General features: G+C 44.4%; 1 protein-coding gene across 2 annotated transcripts in view; it reads left to right on the top strand.

Annotated features, from left to right (window-relative positions):
• Positions 1-21732, top strand: part of SUSD4 (sushi domain containing 4) — a 103087-nt gene extending 81355 nt beyond the window's left edge. Inside the window, exons 4-8 of one of the 2 annotated variants that reach the window (XM_073556411.1) lie at positions 2466-2654; positions 16352-16543; positions 18123-18267; positions 18626-18984; positions 19775-21732. In XM_073556411.1, the coding sequence (XP_073412512.1) occupies positions 2466-2654; positions 16352-16543; positions 18123-18267; positions 18626-18984; positions 19775-19812 (923 nt within the window). In that variant the 3' untranslated portion in view covers positions 19813-21732. The remainder of the gene's footprint in view (positions 1-2465; positions 2655-16351; positions 16544-18122; positions 18268-18625; positions 18985-19774) is intronic. The other variant, XM_073556412.1, reaches the window with a different exon arrangement.
• The last annotated feature ends 509 nt before the right edge of the window (positions 21733-22241 follow it).

Raw genomic sequence — 22241 nt, 5'->3', positions numbered from 1 at the left:
TCCATTCTCTAGTAGTACCACTCCATCCATTCTCTAGTAGTACCACTTCATTCATTCTCTAGTAGTATCACTCCATCCTTTCTCTAGTAGTACCACTCCATCCATTCTAGTACCACTTCATTCATTCTCTAGTAGTACCACTCCATCCATTCTCTAGTAGTACCACTCCATCTATTCTCTAGTAGTACCACTTCATCCATTCTCTAGTAGTACCACTCCATCCATTCTCTAGTAGTACCAATCCATCCATTCTCTAGCAGTGCCACTCCATCCATTCTCTAGTAGTACCACTCCATCCATTCTCTAGTAGTACCACTTCATTCATTCTCTAGTAGTACCACTCCATCCATTCTCTAGTAGTACAACTCCATTCATTCTCTAGTAGTACCACTCCATTCATTCTCTAGTAGTTCCACTCCATCCATTCTCTAGTAGTACCACTCCATCCATTCTCTAGTAGTACCACTCCATCCATTCTCTAGTAGTACCACTCCATCCATTCTCTAGTAGTACCACTCCATCCATTCTCTAGTAGTACAACTCCATTCATTCTCTAGTAGTACCACTCCATTCATTCTCTGGTAGTTCCACTCCATCCATTCTCTAGTAGTACCACTCCATCCATTCTCTAGTAGCACCACTCCATTCATTCTCTAGTAGTACCACTCCATTCATTCTCTAGTAGTACCACTCCATCCATTCTCTAGTAGTACCACTCCATCCATTCTCTAGTAGTACCACTCCATTCATTCTCTAGTAGTACCACTCCATCCATTCTCTAGTAGTTCCACTCCATCCATTCTCTAGTAGTACCACTCCATCCATTCTCTAGTAGTACCACTCCATCCATTCTCTAGTAGTTCCACTCCATCCATTCTCTAGCAGTGCCACTCCATCCATTCTCTAGTAGTACCACTCCATCCATTCTCTAGTAGTACCACTCCATCCATTCTCTAGTAGTACCACTCCATCCATTCTCTAGCAGTGCCACTCCATCCATTCTCTAGTAGTACCACTCCATCCATTCTCTAGTAGTACCACTTCATTCATTCTCTAGTAGTACCACTCCATCCATTCTCTAGTAGTACCACTCCATCCATTCTCTAGTAGTACAATTCCATTCATTCTCTAGTAGTACCACTCCATTCATTCTCTAGTAGTACCACTCCATCCATTCTCTAGCAGTGCCACTCCATCCATTCTCTAGTAGTACCACTCCATTCATTCTCTAGTAGTATCACGCCATCTATTCTCTAGTAGTACCACTCCATCCATTCTCTAGCAGTACCACTCCATTCATTCTCTAGTAGTACCACTCCATTCATTCTCTAGTAGTGCCACTCCATCCATTCTCTAGTAGTACCACTCCATCCATTCTCTAGTAGTACCACTCCATCCTTTCTCTAGCAGTACCACTCCATTCATTCTCTAGTAGTACCACTCCATTCATTCTCTAGTAGTACCACTCCATTCATTCTCTAGTAGTGCCACTCCATCCATTCTCTAGTAGTACCACTCCATCCATTCTCTAGTAGTACCACTCCATTCATTCTCTAGTAGTACCACTCCATTCATTCTCTAGTAGTGCCACTCCATCCATTCTCTAGTAGTACCACTCCATCCATTCTCTAGTAGTACCACTCCATCCATTCTCTAGTAGTACCACTCCATCCATTCTCTAGCAGTACCACTCCATTCATTCTCTAGTAGTACCACTCCATTCATTCTCTAGTAGTGCCACTCCATCCATTCTCTAGTAGTACCACTCCATCCATTCTCTAGTAGTACCACTTCATTCATTCTCTAGTAGTACCACTCCATCCATTCTCTAGTAGTACCACTCCATCCATTCTCTAGTAGTACCACTCCATCCATTCTCTAGTAGTACCACGCCATCCATTCTCTAGTAGCACCACTCCATCCATTCTCTAGTAGTACCACTCCATCCATTCTCTAGTAGTACCACTCCATCCATTCTCTAGTAGCACCACTCTATTGATTCTCTAGTAGTATCACTCCATCCATTCTCTAGTAGTACCACTCTATTGATTCTCTAGTAGTGCCACTCCATCCATTCTCTAGTAGTACCACTCTATTGATTCTCTAGTAGTGCCACTCTATTGATTCTCTAGTAGTGCCACTCCATCCATTCTCTAGTAGTACCACTCTATTGATTCTCTAGTAGTGCCACTCCATCCATTCTTTAGTAGTACCACTCCATTGATTCTATAGTAGAATGTTTTGCTATCTCTGACAGTACCATGGAGAAAGGTGATCGAATTGGTGATCGAAGTTTGCTTCAGGCAAACCATTTGGGGGTCCCCTTGTTGCAGCCGTAATGCAGACCCTAAATTTGTCCATATTATATCTGTATGCAGTTTAGAGATGTTGCTTTTACATTTTTATGGTGTTGGTAACTTTTTCTTCTATTTGATAACTTTTCCCTTTGGTCTCGGACTCTCCAGGTTGCCTCCGGCCTTTGGTTCTTCCTCACAGTTACGTAAACATCTCTGACTTTGACTCCTCGTTCCCCGTGGGTCGGGTGGTTTCTTATCAGTGTTTTCCTGGGTATAAGCTGGAGGGGGCAGAATACTTGGAGTGCATGTACAACCTCATCTGGTCCGATGAACCTCCCAGGTGCCTTGATGTGGAAGGTAAACATTTTTAAAACCTTATCATGTGCAGTTTTGACCTTTTTGTTTTTGTAAATTTCCCACCCTTTCTTTGCTCTGTCTGGAACCACCCTCTAATTGTTATAGACACACCTCATTTAATGTGAATCCCTTTAAGTCCTGCCCCTTCTCCCATGTTCAGGAGAGTTTTGCTTAAAAACAAGAAAGTATAATGTTCTTCCTAGTACAGATAATTTAAAAATGGGAAATTCAGCATCCCATAATATATGTCTCCTGTATTTTTGGCCAATTTTTGAAAGCCCCTTAAAGAGCACCTGTCACTTGCTCAAATAAAATGAGTTGTAAAATTCACCCAGTTCCCCTGATTCTGTTGCTTTTTTCTGTTTTGCTCTGCGTCGCTCCATTGTTGAGATATTTACATTTGCTGCTTTTGGAGCTCAGTATATGACATCTCTGCTTGTAGACCAACTGGGTGTTTTTTCAGAGTCTTCACTGGTGCATGTCCTTTCACTCCTTCCTACCAGATGCTGCCAATCACAGCTTTGCAACTGAACTGTGGTTGGTGGTGTCTTAAAGGGAGGGGTGAAAGCACACGCCCCCAGAGAAGACTCTGAAGAAACGCTCAGTTTCCCTACATAAAAAGATTTCACATACTGTGTTCCAAAACAACAAATGTGAATATTTCTGCAATGGAGTGACCCAGCGCAAAACGGAAAAAAGTGGCAGAATCAGGGGAACTCGGGGATTTTTACAAGGTATTTAACTCAATTATTTTTGAGCAAGTGAAAGGTCCCCTTTAAAATATTGTCCACACCTCTTAATCAACCCCAATCACTCTTGATCACAAAGAGTAGACAAAAACTGTATCGGGAGTCATGAGCAATATGGCACAAGACTTTCAAAGCTAGATCTCCACATCAGCACTCAGAGGAGTACCCTAAACTCTTCAGACCCATCCTGCTGAGTCTATTGTATAATCTTGGCATGTAGGAGTCTATATGGTCGGCAAAAGGAAAAGGACCCTTTGCTTGAGGTCTCTCTTACTCTCCATAGTATGTACCAGGTTCCTTTTTGGAAATGTAATATAAGTATATAAATGAGAGATTCGCTCTCGGAGCCTGAGGATCGTGTCTAATGCTCAGTTAATGGATTTCTGAAATCTGATGACTAATTGGATGTAATGCGACAATTAGATTTCAGCACCTGCTGTACTATCATAGGGACATTCTCCAAAGAACATTAAGTGAGATCATCTGTACATCCCGCACCTATTGTAACTCCATCGTCAGCATAGAAGAATGCAGAGAAATGGAGGAGAAAAATGCAAATCACTAATGCAAATCAGTGCCCCAAAAATGCATATTCAGAATAGTAAAATCCTCTTTCAAATTTTCCAAGTCTCTCATATGCAGACAATGTTTATACACACAGTGACTTAAAAAGTATTCATACCCCGTGAACTTTTCCACATTTTTTCATGTTACATCTACAGACTTAAATGTATTTTATTGGGATTTTATTTGATACCAACACAAAGTAGCAAGTATTTGTGAAGTGTAAAGGAAATGATGCACGGTTTTATAAGTAGTTTAAAAATATAAATCTGAAAATAGTGACTTGCGTTTGTATTCCGACCCCTGCAGTGTGATACCCCTAAATGTAATCCTGAGTGGCCAATCGCCTCCAGAAGTCACATAATTAGTAAATTGAGTCCAACTGTGTATAATTTATTCTCAGTATAACTACACCTGTTCTGTGAAGGCCTCAGAGGTTTGTGTGAGAACATCAGGGATCAAACAGCTTTCATAGAAACCAAGGAACCCACCAGACAGGTCAGGGATAAAGTTGTGGAGAAGAGTAAAGCAGGGTTAGGGTATAAAAAAATAGCCCAAGCTCTAAAGACCACACAGAGCACTATGCAATCCATCGTCATAAAGTGGAAGGAGTATGGCACAACTGCAAGCCTACAAAGACATGGTCGTCCACTGAAACTGACATCCCAAGCAAGGAGAGCACTAATTAGAGAAACAGTCAAGAGGCCCACAGTTATTCTGGAGGAGATGTAGAGATTCTCAGCTAAGAGGGGAGAATATGTCCACAGGACAACTATTAGTCATATACTCTGCAAACCTGGCCTTTATGGAAGAGTAGCAAGAAGAAAGCCATTTTTTAAAGCAATAAGAAGTGCCATTTGAAGTTTGCAAAAAACCATGTAGGGGACACAGTGAGCATGTGGAAGAAGGTGCTCTGGTCAGATGAGACCAAATGAGAAGCTTTTGGACTAAATGCAGAAAGCTATATGTGGTGGAGAACTAACACTGCACATCACCCTGAAAACACCATCCCCACCGTCACACATGGTGGTGGCAGCATCCTGCTGTGGGGAGGATTTTCTTCAGCAAGGGCAGGGAAGCTGGTCAGAGGTGACTGGAAAATGATTAGAAAATCCTGTATCATTTCTTTTACACCTCAAATAATTGCTACTTTGTGTTGATATCACATGAAATCCCAATAAAATACATTTAAGTTTGTGGGTGTAACGTGAAAAACTGTGGAAAATGTAATGTATGTACATAGTGTTATTTTGTGTAGAAAAACTAAAGTGAAAAAATAATGTGTAGAGCTGTATGTACCCTATAAGAAGAGCGGGAGCCTGTAGCTATTTTTTATGATTTTTAGTTGTAATTTTAGCCATGAAACTACCAGAGAGGGCGCTAGACTATATGAGAGTAGATTGTACCTCGCCTCCTGCGTGATTGCAGAGCGTTAATACGACGGCACATGTAAATGCCATCCACGTTACTCCATATGGCCACAATTAATAAACAACTTGTTTTTGAAGCCGCGATACTTAGCAGGAGAATAAACAAATCGAGAACAACAAATCTTACACGCAGCAGCATCTGTGGCGGCACAATGTGAAGAAGGTTTATAAGGACACTGCTAATATCACGTGCTCAAAAGGGATTCCAAAATGGAGCACAAGGCACGTGGCGCATTTAATGCCTGTTTTCATTCTTTCTTTGACCCCTTGACCTTCTTTGAAAGCTTCCTACAGTTGTCAAAAAAACTTTGACCTGTATTAGTGAAATGTCAGAAGTTTTGATCAACAAGGGTCCTACTCCTGAGATCCCTACTGATGGCTAAAAGGTTTTGCTAGGGTCTTCTAGGAGACCTTTGTACAGGACCACATAAAAGTCTATATAATTAGTGTCATTAATAGAAGACAGGGAGGAGGGATATGCATCTGCAGTTCTTTTTGTTCATGGCAGCCTGCATGTTGTGAGAGGGGAGATGCAGCTGCAGTTATTCTTTCTCTGTATGGGAGCCTGCATGCTGTGAGAGGGGAGATGTACCTTCAGTTCTACTGCATGCTGTGAGAGGGGAGAGGGAGCTGCAGTTCTTCTTTCTGTGTATGGTAGCCTGCCTGCTGTGAGAGGGGAGATGCAGCTGCAGTTATTCTTCTGTGTATGGGAGCCTGCATGCTGTGAGAGGGGAGATGCAGCTGCAGTTATTCTTCTGTGTATGGAAGCCTGAATGCTGTGAGAGGGGAGATGCAGCTGCAGTTATTCTTCTACATCCTGTGAGAGGGGAGATGCAACTGCAGTTCTTCTGTGTATGGGAGCCTGAATGCAGTGAGGGGGATATGCAGCTGCAGTTCTTTTTCTGCATGGAGTGAGAAGGTAGATACAGCTGCAGTTTTTCTTCTGAATGCTGTGAGAGGGGAGAGGGAGCTGCTGTTCTTCTTCTGCATGCTGTGAGAGGGGAGAGGGATCTGCTGTTCTTCTTCTGCATGCTGTGATAGGGATCTTCAGACTGGATATAGAAGTAACATCACACTTAGAGGACTCCACCAAAACATCAGGTGTGGAGAGAGAAAAAGTATTTTCAAAAGTCAGAGGAAAAAGAAAAAAGCCAAAGAATACATGTTACATAGAGAAATCCGGAGGAGCAACTGCAAAGGTGTTGGCGCTTGGACGGGCACCAACCCCAACATTTTCATATTGGTAAGCATAGAAATATAATAATTCTATGTACTGCTTGCCATCTGTACGAGGCATTGTGTGCAGCCTGGAGCGCTTGGCAGAAGCAGGCGGTATTATACACGGAGTGAGTGGCGTAATGATATTATGACATGCATGCCAGTCACTTCACATCTGCTCCCTCTGACCAGCGGCCAAGAAATGCCCAGGTAAGAGCTCCGCAGAGTTCACCAAGACTGCACTTGTCTTCTCTATTTTATGACATTTGAATTTTTCAAAAGAAAAAAAACCAATATTTTTTAAATAACCTATTAAGGCATTTCAGGACCCTCATCCAGTTCAGGACCCCCTCCAGTTAGCCGGAGCGTCTCTGGCTCAATATCTGTGAAGTTTAGGACATTATACCCTCACAGGTCGTCATTAGTGATGAGCGAGTAGACTCGTTGCTCGGGTGGTGTCCGAGTATTTTGGCGTGCTCAGAGAATTAGTTTTTGTTGACGCAGCTGCATGATTTGCGGCTGCTAGACAGCCTGAATACATGTGGGGATTCCCTAACAAACAGGGATTCCACACATGTATTCAGGCTGTCTAGCAGCCACAAATCATGCAGCTGCGTCAACAAAAACTAAATCTCCGAGCACGCCAAAATACTCGGAGACCACCCAAGCAACGAGTATACTCGCTCATCACTAGTCGTCATCAAAACGAGACACCGTAACCAGTGCTGCCTCATGTCTCCACTGCTATCAGCTGATGATTTCAGCTGTTTTAGGCACTATATGGCAGTATTTAGTAACGCCCTTTGTAGCTCCGTGTGGAGTATTATTTTTGCTGATTTTGGTGATGGCAGCACTTTTATTGCATCACTATTTAGACAGCTTCCAACGTATTGCCGTTACTTGCTCACTGTATGTTGGTTTTATTTCAGCACTGCATAGCGGTGTTTTCTCTTGGCACTGTCTGCACCATACATTACATTTGCTGGTGGCAGCCCTGTATTGCATTGCTATTTTGGCCAACGTATGGCACTATTAATTGAACACATATATTTCGGCACTGTATGCAGCGCCGGCTCCAGGTTTATTCAGTCCAATTGAGCCCCTCTTCCTTTTCATTTTTTCTTGCTCGCCTTCTAAGAGTTTTTTATTTTCTGGTCGATAGAGCGGTACGAGGGCAATTTTTATTTTTTAGCGAAGTGAGCTGCAGTTTGATCTCCTTTACAAATTTCTGATCCCTTTTGTTCAATTTCTTGAGACACATTGACAGATTCCCAGGGTGTTTTTTTTTTCTTTTGCCTTTTACCTGATGTGATAAACACTCAATACCAAATAAAATACTTTTCTTTTTTAAGATTTTATTTACCTTCTGGAACAAACTTTTAGATTTTTTTTTTAAGTAGTTTTCATTGTTTCACATTTTTATTCGTCCTCCTTGGAGAATTGAATCCACGATCACTTGTAGAATACACCGCAATACTGTGATATTACCGATCTCCTGGGTTTCTTAGGTGTACAAACATGGTAGACACGGGGGTCTTTAACTGGTCCCAGTCTGCATTGACAAGATCATCGGCACCCCACATTGCAGAGGGGCGGCACAGAGTGTCGGAGGGGACGCCTCCTATCCTTTCCAACCCTTTGCATGCTGCTGTTGCAGCTGACAGCGGCATCTGAGGGGTTAGACTGCAGCAGTTAGATTCGGATGCCAGCACCCGAGTTGAATGGAGCGAGTTCAGCTCCTGAGTCATAGAGTTATTTCCATTACAATGTCACCGATAAGAATCTGAGCCGCCCCAACCCCAGGAGCAGTGGGTGCCAGCACCTGCCCGGCTGCATCTGACTGTACGGTATGGCATTTGTGCACGGCATGGCAGCGCACAATTATAAAGTGATGCACAAAGACCCCATCTAACAGAAAGTTGGGCGATCAGTAATGCAACCATGATTGAGACTCCGAGGGATATCAACTGGACAAAATGCCTAAAGGGCCCCAAAAGTCGCTTTGGCCTATATGAAAAGACTAATAATATCAATGACTTGCAATAATCGGGGGCCCCTTTTGCTTCTTCCAAGTCTACACTTTGGTGAAGCCAGTAAGGTTCTGTGTTATGAATTATTAAAGGGGCGGTCGGGAATGAAGGGTGGGGCGTTGGAGTTATGCCCTAATATTTTGTATTATTCATCTTATTGTTCGTATATGCTGTTCCCGCAATTGGTCATGTGACGCTTGGTCTCTCCTTCCGGCCAATCACGTGCCATAAATCCCAGCCCTTCCCTCAAGGGAACCAGGCTTCTAGGTTGTCCGATTAGATATCTGACAGCGTTTACAACTTGCCAACCAAGCAATGATATCACCAAACCTAATGGTCAAATGATGTATAAGGATCTACAGTACACACTGGATGCCCAACCTTCATCGCCGGTTAAAAAAAAAAATCCGCCACATCACAAGTAATAAAATAACCGCACTCTCTTCTGGATACATATAAATATGTTTTAATCCTCGGTGCCCACCCCCCTACTCGTACATAAAATCGGATAATGTTCTGGAATGGAAGACCTCTCCGCATCAATCAGCGGCACCATCGCCTCCTCCGACATCCCATGATTGCTTCCCATTTTCACAGCTTGTCGTTGGACGCGTCCTGTCGTTTTTTGCAACGTGCTATAAAGATTTACAAAGTGAATGTTGCATCCCGATGCGGCTTGTTTAACGGAGCGCGGAGGCTCATCTGTGTTTATTGTGGAGAACAGATGCCTATTTTCTTATCGGAGTGTGTCCTCATTTTACACACAGTAAAATCTCCGGCCAAGCGCGGTGACTTTTTATTTTTTTTTTTTTATAATCACGACAATCTCTTTGCTGCCTTTTCTGCCTACTTGCTAAGCCGTGGCAAGAGCCCATTTGGCAAGGATGAGAAAGTGGATTTGGCACGAGGTGCGAAACTCTCGGTGCTGAGACGTCCCCTCCGGATGAGTCTCAGTCTTCGAGTTGACTCTCACTTTTCTGCAACAGGCACTTTTCTATCAGGAGCAGATGCTTCTTGTCCGATAAAGCAGACTGCAGAGAACGGCTCCTGTGTAATGGCCCCCGGAGCCCGGGTACCACCAGCCAACATGTCCAGGTCGATGGCGTGCCAGATGTCCGGTGTCCAGGATATTTACAGCACACCAAGGAAATGTGCATCTCTGTAGTGTCTTTGTGTCTTACAGGGCCTCATTATGGAAGTGCTGCGGAGAGCAGATTAGTGGGCTGCCGTCAGCCAGATTAATCGTGTCAGTTGGAAAATACAATATGCCAGCGAGTGCATAATTCATGGCGGGGACGGAGACTTATTAATCTACTGTACAGCTTAGGAACATTTCACTTTGAGATTTGCTTTAAAAAAAAAAAAAAAAGAATCTAATTTAAATAGCAGGTTGTATATGATCACCGTGATCACCGAGCTTTATATGATCAGCGGATAAAGAGATTTCATTATACATGCCTATAGGGGACAGAGCTCAGATTTTCTACTACATAACTCCAAAACTCTTGTGTGCCTTCACAAAGTCATAAATAGCAAGATTCCGGTACCCATAAGTCACCACTAGAGGGAGCTCACTGCATACAGATTTATACAGCCACCACTAGGGGGAGCTTACTGCATACAGATTTATACAGCTACCATTAGGGGGAGCTCAGTACATACAGATTTATACAGCCACCACTAGGGGGAGCTTACTGCATACAGATTTATACAGCTACCATTAGGGGGAGCTCAGTACATACAGATTTATAGAGCCACCACTAGGGGGAGCTCACTACATACAGATTTATACAGCCACCACTAGGAGGAGCTCTCTACATACAGATTTATACAGCCACCACTAGAGGGAGCTCACTGCATACAGATTTATACAGCCACCACTAGGGGGAGCTTACTGCATACAGATTTATACAGCCACCACTAGGGGGGGCTCACTGCATACAGATTTATACAGCCACCACGGGAGCTCACTGCATACAGATTTATATAGCCGCCACTAGAGGGAGCTCACTGCATACAGATTTATACAGCCACCACTAGGGGGAGCTTACTGCATACAGATTTATACAGCTACCATTAGGGGGAGCTCAGTACATACAGATTTATAGAGCCACCACTAGGGGGAGCTCACTACATACAGATTTATACAGCCACCACTAGAGGGAGCTCACTGCATACAGATTTATACAGCCACCACTAGAGGGAGCTCACTGCATACAGATTTATACAGCCACCACTAGGGGGAGCTTACTGCATACAGATTTATACAGCCACCACTAGAGGGAGCTCACTGCATACAGATTTATACAGTCACCACTACGGGGAGCTCACTGCATGCAGATTTATACAGCCACCACTAGAGGGAGCTCAGTACATACAGATCTATACAGCCACCACTAGGGGGAGCTCACTACAGACAGATCTATACAGCCACCACTAGGAGGAGCTCTCTACATACAGATTTATACAGCCCTCACTAGGGGGAGCTCACTGCATACAGATTTATACAGCCACCACTAGAGGGAGCTCACTACATACAGATATATACAGACACCACTGGAAGGAGCTCACTACATACAAATTTATACAGCCACCACTAGGGGGAGCTCACTACATATAGATTTATACAGCCACCACTAGGGGGAGCTCACTACATACAGATTTATACAGTCACCACTAGGGGGAGCTCACTGCATACAGATTTATACAGACACCGCTAGGAGGAGCTCACTACATACAGATTTACACCCACAAACTTGTGTCTGTAATAGAGATCAGTGAATTGATTTATACAGCCACCACTAGAGGGAGCTCACTACATACAGATATATACAGACACCACTGGAAGGAGCTCACTACATACAGATTTATACAGCCACCACTAGGAGGAGCTCACTACATACAAATTTATACAGTCACCACTAGGGGGAGCTCACTACATACAGATTTATACAGTCACCACTAGGGGGAGCTCACTACATACAGATTTATGCAGACACTACTAGGGGGAGCTCACTACATCCAGATTTTTTTACAGTCCCCACAAGTGGGAGCACACTTCATTCAGCTCCATGAAACAATAACTGACCTCAGGGAGACCAGTCAAAGAAAACACTGTGGCAGCAGGCAAGGCGCTCAATCAGTGAAATCCTAGGTGCAATGATTCCTGGGAAATACAAATATGCAAATAAAGTCCGTGGAGCCTCATTTAAGAGTCTCAAACACGGGACTAGCCAGATCTTCCTCCAGGGAAGGACCCAGTCAAGGGGTGGCTCCTTTCAGATACCACCATTACCACCATATTAAAGGGAATCTGTCACCCTTTTTTTCGGCTTGCAGCTGCTGGCATAGACATCAGGGGCTTATCTACAGCAGTCTGTAATACATTCTGTAGTGCTGTAGATAAGCCTCCGATGTATCCTGAAAGAAAAGAAAAACACGTTATACTCACCGGGGTGGGCGGTCCGGTCCGATGCCTCCCTTCTTCATGCGATGACGTCCTCTTCTCCCGTCCTGTAATGGCTGCTGCGCAAGCGCACTGCTCTGCCCTGTTGAGGGCAGAGCAGAGTCCTGCAGTGCGCAGGCGTTTGGAGAGGTCCGGCGTCTGCACACTGCAGAATTCAGATTTATACAGCTGTAAGAGGAGAGAGCAGTTTGTCTGATGCAGTGAGTAACCGGAGACAGAGAAGGGTTAACAGTTTTTTACTAAACAGCAGTTCACAGCAATACTCCTCGCAGGGAGGCAATGAAATAGGATAACAGGAACATGTAAAATAAACAGTGCACTTATTGGTTGAAGTTCTGGCAGGGGGAAGGCTGGAATATCTCCCAGCGGCGTCGCAAATGGCACACAAAGTCTCTGGCTCTGTTCCGCAGGAAGGAATAGCACTGTCGCCCGTAACGTGGAAACAATCCTCTGGATGAATGTCCCAGGAATGGCGCCGGGCATGGACCGCAAGCACTTGCACTGTCCATAACAGATCGCGGTCTCTCGGAGTAGTCTCTAGGCTGTGATGATGGTATCCCAGGCGAAACAACTGTATCCAATGGTTTGCTCACAGACAGTAACTCAATAGCATCAGGGGTAATCTCTAAGTCAGCACACGGAGGTCTGGAAGCAGGGGAATCAGTAGGAGCTGCGGAGAGGGAGTCAACCGTCTCCTGTCACCTTCCCACTAAGTCTGCCCTGTTCCCACACTCAGTCCTCCTTATGTACCCTGCGCCCCCTGCTGTCTGACCAGATGGTTTCTCCCTCCCAGGGGAAATCTCCCCTGCTAGCAGTGGTGACAGCCCTGATAGTTCCAGCCTTAAAGGGCACCGCACACCGCTGATTCTGTCTTGTCTCATCTTCTTACACAGCCACCACTAGGGAGAGCTCACTACATACAGATTTATACAGTCACCACTAGGGGGAGCTCACTACTTACAGATTTATACAGCAACCACTAGGGAGAGTTCACTACATATAGATTTATACAGTTAGCACTAGGGGGGGCTCACTACATACAGATTTATACAGCCACCACTAGGAAGAGCTCACTACATACAGATTTATACAGCCACAACTAGGGGGAGCTCACTACATACAAATTTATACAGCTACCACTAGGGAGAGTTCACTGCATACAGATTATACAGTCACCACTAGGAGGAACTCACTACATACAGATTTATACAGCCACCACTAGGGGGAGCTCACTATATACAGATTTATACAGCCACCACTAGGGGGAAGCTCACTACTTACAGATTTTATACAGCCACCACTAGGGGGAGCTCACTACATATAGATTTATACAGCCACCACTAGGAGGAGCTTACGACATACAGATTATAGTCACCACTAGGAGGAACTCACTACGTACAGATTTATACAGCCACCACTAGGGGGAGCTCACTATATACAGATTTATACAGCCACCACTAGGGGGAAGCTCACTACTTACAGATTTTATACAGCCACCACTAGGGGGAGCTCACTAAATACAGATTTATACAGTCACCACTAGGAGGAGCTCACTACATACAGATTATACAGTCACCACTAGGAGGAACTCACTACATACAGATTTATACAGTCACCACTAGGGGGAGCTCACTACATACAGATTTATACAGCCACCACTAGGAGGAACTCACTACATACAGATTTATACAGCCACTACTAGGGGGAGATCACTACATACAGATTACAATGCATTGTTACCTATGTGATACATTACAGGGTGATCAGTGCTGTGTGAGGTGCAATGGAGCCGTCTATCATTCACTGGTTTTCCTGGCAGGTGCTCCAGTAGATGGAGGAACCTTGTAGTCTCCGGTTCACACGTCTCACATTGAGATGCGGAGCGTCCTCATGTGGTGGATCGGGGTGGTGCTGCGGAGCGGAGGGGAAGGAGCTACAGACGCCGGCTCTGCTCACGGCCATGTCACTAATCTGGAGATCATTAATACTCAGCGAGATGCATTGTTTCAGTTTGTGATTATGGAAGGATGGGAATCAGTGGAATACAGTATATTATTTAGGGGAAATGTTCACAGACAACACAAACTTTTCTGTTGGTCATTTAAGCGATTTCCATCTGTGAGCAGAAGTGAGGCCGGCTCTGCTCATTTTAGGAATCATTAGGGAGCCCTATTTCACAGGTCTTTGCTATTAAAAAAAATCAGACAACAAAAAACAGTAGGATACTAAAATAAAGGTATCAAAATCCATATTTGAATGCCCTATTAAGGAATTCGGAGTACAGGGGTCCAACATTCATGACCCTTATCTATGAGCAAAGAGAATTTACTGAGGAGAACCTTGTGTGTATAGTCCACTGGTTTTAGTAGGAGTTGTGTAGTTCCTCGTTTCTCCTGTGGGGGTGCTGTATGAAAGTTCAACACTTACTGCCTGGTTCCTTCACAGATCACAGGTGATCGTTGTGGGTCCATAATAGCAGGATAAGCTTGTCATTGGGAGATACTAAGTGACACTAGGTGTCACAGGTTTACCACGACAGAGAGGAGCCACAAGTCCACAGCTTCTGATCTCTTCTACTCCTGTACTGTTTAGAAGCACTTCACCTTCATATTAAATGGTGCAGGTTTCTTTTAGCAGTGCAGGGGTTAATCTGCTCAGGTGAGAGCTCCTGTAAGCTTTCCTGCATGAAGGCTCTAAGCTGTGCACTATTAGCCACTCCCATCTCCTATATAATCTGGGCCCTGGCTAGCACTCATTGTCAGAGTAGCTTATGCTGCATTGGCTGGAGGTTGTTGTTGGTTATTATTGGAGAAGGCGTTTGGTGGATTTATCTGTGACTGTTGCTAGGTTTTGGAGGTGTGATAATTTCCCTACTTCTACTTTGGTTTAACCCCATCCTCCACTCCCCACTGCATTCGTCTGTTGTACGTGTGAGTATATTTGTATGGTATTTTTCGTTACCCCTGTTCATATTACCGTGTTAGTCTGGTTGGTGTATTACAGTATACTGCTACTCCCCTCTTTCCTGGGTGGGGGAATGGTATAGACTGAGAGCGGATTCAGGAGCTAAGGCAAGAAAGGTGGCCCCAGCGTCTTCACCATCAGTAGTCCGGTGAACAGTGCGAGCTAGGGCGCCCCTAGCATTAGGGACAGGGAAGGAGCTCCGGTCCTGGGACACCCGACAACAGTCATAATACTAGGATTATCCAGTGTAGAGAACCCCTTTAATTGTCTAAAGTCTAGGACCCTGCCTAGGTTTTATCTAGATAATCTATTGTCATTTTTTGGAGATGAAGAATACCCTACATTTAGTGTTTTGGGGATCAATTCAAGAATACCCTGTAATATCAGATGCCATCTGTCTTGAGAAGATCTCATGTTTGGGACTCCTAACGATCACCTAGTAATCTGTGAGCATCTCCAGTAATAGATTTAGTTCTCCTGTAGCGCCACCACAGGGTAAATAAGGCATTACAACATCTCCAATGTAATTATATAATGCATGAACTTGCCGGGTCCTCCAGAGGGAGACGTTCTATGTAGCCACTTTGTAGCCTGGCTTATAAATAGAGGTCCTGACGCGGAGAGCCTCCTATATTAAAGCCAAATTCCCTATCAAGGTAATTGCAACCCAAATTTAATATACAGTATGTTGGTGATTTTTTGTCACGTTTGTTGAGGTTGTCACAGCCCCCTCCCTGACAGTAAATGCTTTACTGGTTTAACTGGTTTTAAAGCGTTAGTCACCTTAAAGCAAATTGTTTGTGGTGGATATCACCAATAAGAGCCATTGTGAGGTTATCCTGAAGGAAAATTAAAGGGGTTGACCATATTTTGCAGAGGATAGCCTGCTGGTGATCAGGTAGTGGTACACAGCACCCATCCTAATTAGTAGGAATTTCAGGAGGTACAAGGTAAAAAGTAAAGGAGTGGACCCATTAGGACACCACCGGTCCATGCATACGTTACAGAAGGAGATGCTTCACTCAGTCGCTCCTCTTTGGATTCTCCACTCTGCCATGTCATCTTCTTTCTATGACCTAATGTGAAAATGTCTTCAGTACTACTACACTGTGCCCACTGAAATCAGTAACCACCCATAGATAAACGCAACTTTCTAAAATGGACTAAAAGAGTACTGGTTCCCTTCTGAGTATGAGTTTGTGGTCAATGCCCTAAAAGTCAAATGGTTGGTCCACAACTTGATCTTTATGTTACATTTGCTCCTGTTTTCTTTTAGTTTGCCCCCTTCCCCCGATGGTGGCACATGGAGATTACATTTGTCACCCTCAGCCCTGCGAACGGTACATACATGGGACTGTGATTGAGTTTTACTGTGACCCTGGGTACATGCTGTCCAACGATTACAAGTACTTCACGTGCCAATCTGGAGAGTGGTTCCCATCGTCTCCACTCTACTGTGAGAAGACAGGTAAGTCGTCACTACCTGTCATATCGGATGGATGTGGTGCTTCTTATGGGCTCCGATCTATTGCCTTCATTAATGTCCCACTGCACTATAATATGGACTTATGTCAATGTCCCGGCATGTGATCACTAGTGGCCTGGAGTATGTGGCACCACCAGGTCTCCTGGACCCCTCAAAGAGCCTTTAGTCATAGGAATGAACCACCAGCCATAACAATAAAACCACTGACAGGTGAAGTGAGAACATGTGAGAATGGTGACTGTCAGCACTGTGATATATGAAGAAACGAAAAAACAAACAGTTATAAAAGCTGATGTTTTTGAAGCTGAAAATGAGCAAATGTAAGGTTCCACATGATTGTGACAAGGGCTAAGTTGTGATGGATAGTGACTTGGATAATCTCCAAACAGACAGTCTTTTGGGGTATTCTCGGTATACATCAGGTCTTATGGTCGTTCCTAGTACCATGTAAGTCTTGTGGGGTATTCCCATCATGCTGCAGGTCTTGAGAGGTGGTCTCGGTATTTGGCAGGTCTTGTGGGATGGTCCCGGTATTTGGCAGGTCTTGTGAGATGGTCCCAGTATTTGGCAGGTCTTGTGGGATGGTCCCGGTATACAGTAGATCTTGTGGGGTGGTCCCGGTATTTGGCAGGTCTTGAGGGATGGTCCCGGTATTTGGCAGGTCTTGTGAGATGGTCCCGGTATTTGGCAGGTCTTGTGGGATGGTCCCGATATTTGGCAGGTCTTGTGAGATGGTCCCGGTATTTGGCAGGTCTTGTGGGATGGTCCCGGTATACAGTAGATCTTGTGGGGTGGTCCTGGTATTTGGCAGGTCTTGCGGAGTGTTCCCGGTATGTGAGGGTTAGTACCTACCAAAAGTGGTCCAAGGAAGGAGAATTGGTTAATGCCCATGCTGACCTTGTCTACTGCTCACTTAGAAGTGGACCATGGAGCCAGAGAAGAAAAAATATGTTGGCATGGTCTGAGGAATCAGATGGACATCCGAAAACGCGTGGGTCACTCACCTTGGAAAGAAATAGCACCAGAATGCACTTTGGGAAAAAGACAAGCCAGTGTGATGGGGTAATTTTCTGCTGATATTCTTGGGTCTTGGTATTGTATGGATGCAACACTACCACCTATCTAAACATTGTACAGATCATGTACCCACATAACGACCCTTTTCAGCAGATATCAGTCGGAATGGTCTGAGATCAAGATAATGACTTGTATCCAAATCCTAAATCCGATAAAATCATCTGTGGGATCTCTTGGGAAAACAAGTAAAATCCATGGAGGCCACACCGAGCAACACAAAGGACAAGGATCTGTTGCTATTATTTTGTGCCAGATCTCACCCAAGCCTTCAGAGATCTGTGCATTCTGGGCTTCAATAGGTCAGAGCTGTCCTAAAGACATGAGGAACCTACAATACTGGACAGGTGGTTTTATTGTTATGGCTGATGTGTCTCCTGGCTCATATGTGACTATTATTCCCTATTTCTGTTACTGTTTCCAGCTTTCAAAGATCTTCACAAAAGTTATAACTATTGTTCTTTTTTTTGTTTTTTACTTTGAGTAGAAAAATTCTGGCCTAACAGCCAAGAGACGATGCTGACAACGTGGAAGATTGTGGCTTTCACGGCGAGCAGCGTCCTCCTGGTCCTTCTATTGGTCATCATCGCCAGAAGTTTCCAGACTAAGTTCAAGACTCATTTCCTTCCGAGGTGCGAACCTGGCACCACACTGTGAGGTTTCTGTGTGGGCAATGTGACAATGATCGAGGTTGACATCTTACAGATCGGACTTATGTTTCTACCAGTTGATTTTAGCAGCATCTGACATTGTGCACAAAGCACTAAAGAAGAGCTGGAGCGACACAGGTCCTACACAGACGCTCTTCTTTGTGCAGTGTGGATGGTCAGAAGTGATATCACTTTTATAGGTTCAAGACTGGTGTTTAACACCTATTACCTCCATAAAAATGTAGTAGCACTAGCTAAATCAATGGATGGATGGATAGTAGTTCTGTTATATTGATTCCGTAGTGAAACTATCTAATATCTATTTCACTCCTTCCTCTAGAAGTCCCCAGGACAGCTCGGCAGAGCCAGACTTTGTGGTGGTGGACGGTGTCCTGGTCATGCTTCCTTCCTATGATGAAGCGGTCAGCAGCGGCGTGAACGTTACCCCTCCTGGCTATATGTCCTCTGCTGGCCAGAGGAGTCCGTCTCACACGGAAGAATCCCACCCTCCCGCCTATCCTGGTAACCCCAACACAGACAGTTTATGCGAGGAGTCGGAGACCTTCGACAGCTTGTTGGAATCCTCCGACCTTCATCATACGTTGCAGTCTTCTTCCATGACACACATGAGGACGCCGGGCACACAGAACATGAACAGCGAAACAGCGACCACAAGTCCGAGCATCGACATTGCAGACGGTAAGGAAAACAAGCTGCGCCGGTGGGAGAGAACGAGAACTAGTGGCTACGCTCTCTAAGGGCTCATACTTGCGAGAGACTCGCACGATTCTCATGAGAGTCTCTCGCATGAAAACCTGGCACTGCCGTCGGCACTCGGACCCGATCGGGTGGCTGCATAGACGTGCATGTAGCTGCCCGCTCCAGTCCGAGTGCCGGCAGCAGTGCCAGGTTTTCATGCGAGAAACTCGCACGAGAATCGTGCGAATCTCTCGCAAGTGAGTATGAGCCCTTAAAGGAATTCTCTAGGCAAAAAAAAACTTTAGGGGGCAAAAACATGATTCAGGAATTCCAAGGACACCAAATAGTCTATCCTTGTGCCATGCTTGACCCTTTAGTTATCACAAAGTTCATTAGTTGTGCCTGGAGTCCACCTTTAAAAAATGACCAATTACTTCAGGCACCATAGAAAAACAATTTTCTAAAAATTTTCCTTCTGGAGTCAGGTCCGACATGTCCAGCTTCACTACTTATCAGTAGTTTTTCTCCTGTAGATGATGTATGGCTATTGCCAACCAATCGTCTCTGCCCTTCCCTGCATTGGAGCAGAGTTTTCACACTCTGCTTGTGACATGCACACTGCTGCGCAGAGCACAGTCTGCCGCCTCTCCTGTGCGTTTCACCCGTAACTGTGTTTCTCCAGATTACCGCTCATTATTTTAAATGCATTTTATACCTAGATCTTCTAATAGATCAGATCTCACCACCGCTCCCATCATCTCAATAACAATGTCCGCTTTCCTCCTAACAGAAATCCCACTGATGGATGAAGAGGAGGTGGAGGCATAAGGACGGCATTAATGACAGTATCTTGACTCTTGTTTTCCATCGTGTTGATTTCTCCCAATCTTAGCTCGGATATTTTGGTAACTATTTCTTCCATTAAATTTGCAATAATACGTACAGAACGTGAATCGAGACCTCGGGAAAACCAAAATGTAATGGATTCCAAAACTGGATGGGCCGAAGATTGGAGACGGGACGCATGCCCGATGCTCATGAGGACCGTTTTCTACTTGCATTTCACCAAGGAACTTATGTAGTGAATGTTTCCCCTGATGTACGGAGATAAAGGCAATACGGATCTGTCTGAAACCATCATCGTTCTTTCCATACTTGGTTCTTTAGGGCAGATACAGGAACACAAATAGAGTTTTTACCCTGTAGATCCAAAGTGACGGAGACCTTGCTATAGTGCACCAGTACCTGTAACTACATATGTGCCTTCCCCCCACGGTTCCCCTGCAACCAAATCTTGACATCTGCTCAATGCCCTTGTCACTTTGCAAATAAACACTGAAATGGGATGACACGAGGTCACTGCGCCGACGTCCTCCCAGGTGCAGGGTTTCTTGGATCTTGGCCATTGGTTTACCCTCGAAATACCCAGGATGTATTATTTTAGTCCAGGGCGGGTGTCATTACTAAACACATCAGGGCCAGTCATATATTAGGGCAGAGGTGCAGTATATTAGATATATATGGTATATTCCCAAAATAAAGAATGGGGGTCCCCCGAACCCTGTCCTGCCTGTGCAGCTCTCACCATTCACTTTTATGAGAGCCAAGCATACGTCGCAGAACAAGGGTACCAAGACTTGGTGCATCTCTCGCTTACTTGTTGTACAGGGCGTAACACACCATGGTTCAGAGATAGGTTCAGGTCTTCGTGATGGAGATGGATAGATAAATATGAGACAGGTAGATAAATAGGTAGACAGATAAAATCAAAATTATCCAATCCCCATTGAAAAGTTCTGCAAGAATGGTAAATATCTCAACACAACTAGTATAACCAGTGGTTAATCTTGCAGGATGTCTTTGAGACCAAACCTTGGTGGGCAGTAGGTATACTGGGGATCTTGGTCCTGTTGGAAAGTCCTATGATGCTCGAGCATCAGCTCCTCACAGAAGATATGTCGTTTTCTCCTAGGATTTGCTGATACTTGACTGAATCCATCTTGGCCTTTACACGCTGTAGTTTTCCAGTGCCAGAGAAAGTAAAGCAGCCCCAGAGCATCACCGAGTCACTGCTGTGGTTTACTGTAGATATCACTGAGCCACCACCAAGCCACCTTCATGCTTCACTAAAATATCATTTAGCCACCACCATGCTTCACTGTGAACAACACCAAACCACTGCCATGGTTTACTAAAAACTTCACTGAGCCACCGCCGTGCTTCACTGTAGGCATCACTGAGCAACCATTAGGCTTCACTGGAGAAATCACTGAGCCACTACCATGCTCCACTGTATGCACAATGTTCTTTTCTGCATTTGCTTCATTTTTCATCTTACAAACATACCACTGACCTATTGGATGAAAAAGTTCCATTTTTGTCTCATCGCTCCACAGAACAGAATCCCAGAACTTCTGTGACTTATTTATATGGTTTTGGACATATTAGAGGCATTTTTTCTTGTGCTATGGGTGACATGCTAGACTACAGATATGGACACCTTCAACGTTTAGTATGCGCCTTACGAGCAAACTGAAACCTCAGCTCCTGCTGCCACTAAACCTCACCATGGGTCTTTTGCAGTCAATCAACAGTTTCTGACCACCTGTCTCTTCAGGAAACTGGTGGCAGTCAGCAACAGATTCCGCTTTTTGCCACGTCCACTAAGTGTAGCCGGTGCTCCTATGTGACCTCGACATCCTGCTGTATCTCTATGAACGATCAATGTAATTTGTATCTTTTTGAAGCCCCCTCTTTGTTTGTGCAGGCAATGATCTCTTCTATTCACTTATTGGACCACTCACTTGACAATCCAAGATCATTAGTGAACTGAAAGAAATTGACCGTGCGGGAAGGGCTAAGATTCCACAGAAATGCTCCATCACCTCTGCAGTGGGTCATAACAGCCAGAGGAGCAGCAGGTTATAACAGCCAGAGGGTCTTTACTACTTACTGAAGATATATGTAATGAAGGGGTAAATGCACACATGGGAAAAATTGTTGGTACCTTCTATTAAAGTAAGATAAACCCATAATGGTCACATAAATACATTGAAACTGACAAAATAATTTTCAATTTATATTTACTGAATATCAACTAATAAAACTCAGACTTTGCTTTTTTGCCTTTGAATTTTGGTTTAATATAAAAAAAAAACCTAATGAAGCCAGCCTGGACAAAAATGATGGTTCCCTAAACTTAATATTTTGATGCACGTCCTTTTGAGACGATCTTTGCAAACGATTTCTGTAACACT

Source organism: Dendrobates tinctorius, unplaced genomic scaffold, assembly GCF_039654945.1.
Source record: "Dendrobates tinctorius isolate UK_male_01 unplaced genomic scaffold, ASM3965494v1 ptg000232l, whole genome shotgun sequence".
In the NCBI taxonomy this organism is placed as follows: domain Eukaryota; kingdom Metazoa; phylum Chordata; class Amphibia; order Anura; family Dendrobatidae; genus Dendrobates; species Dendrobates tinctorius.
This window is presented reverse-complemented; position numbering and strand designations above follow the sequence as displayed.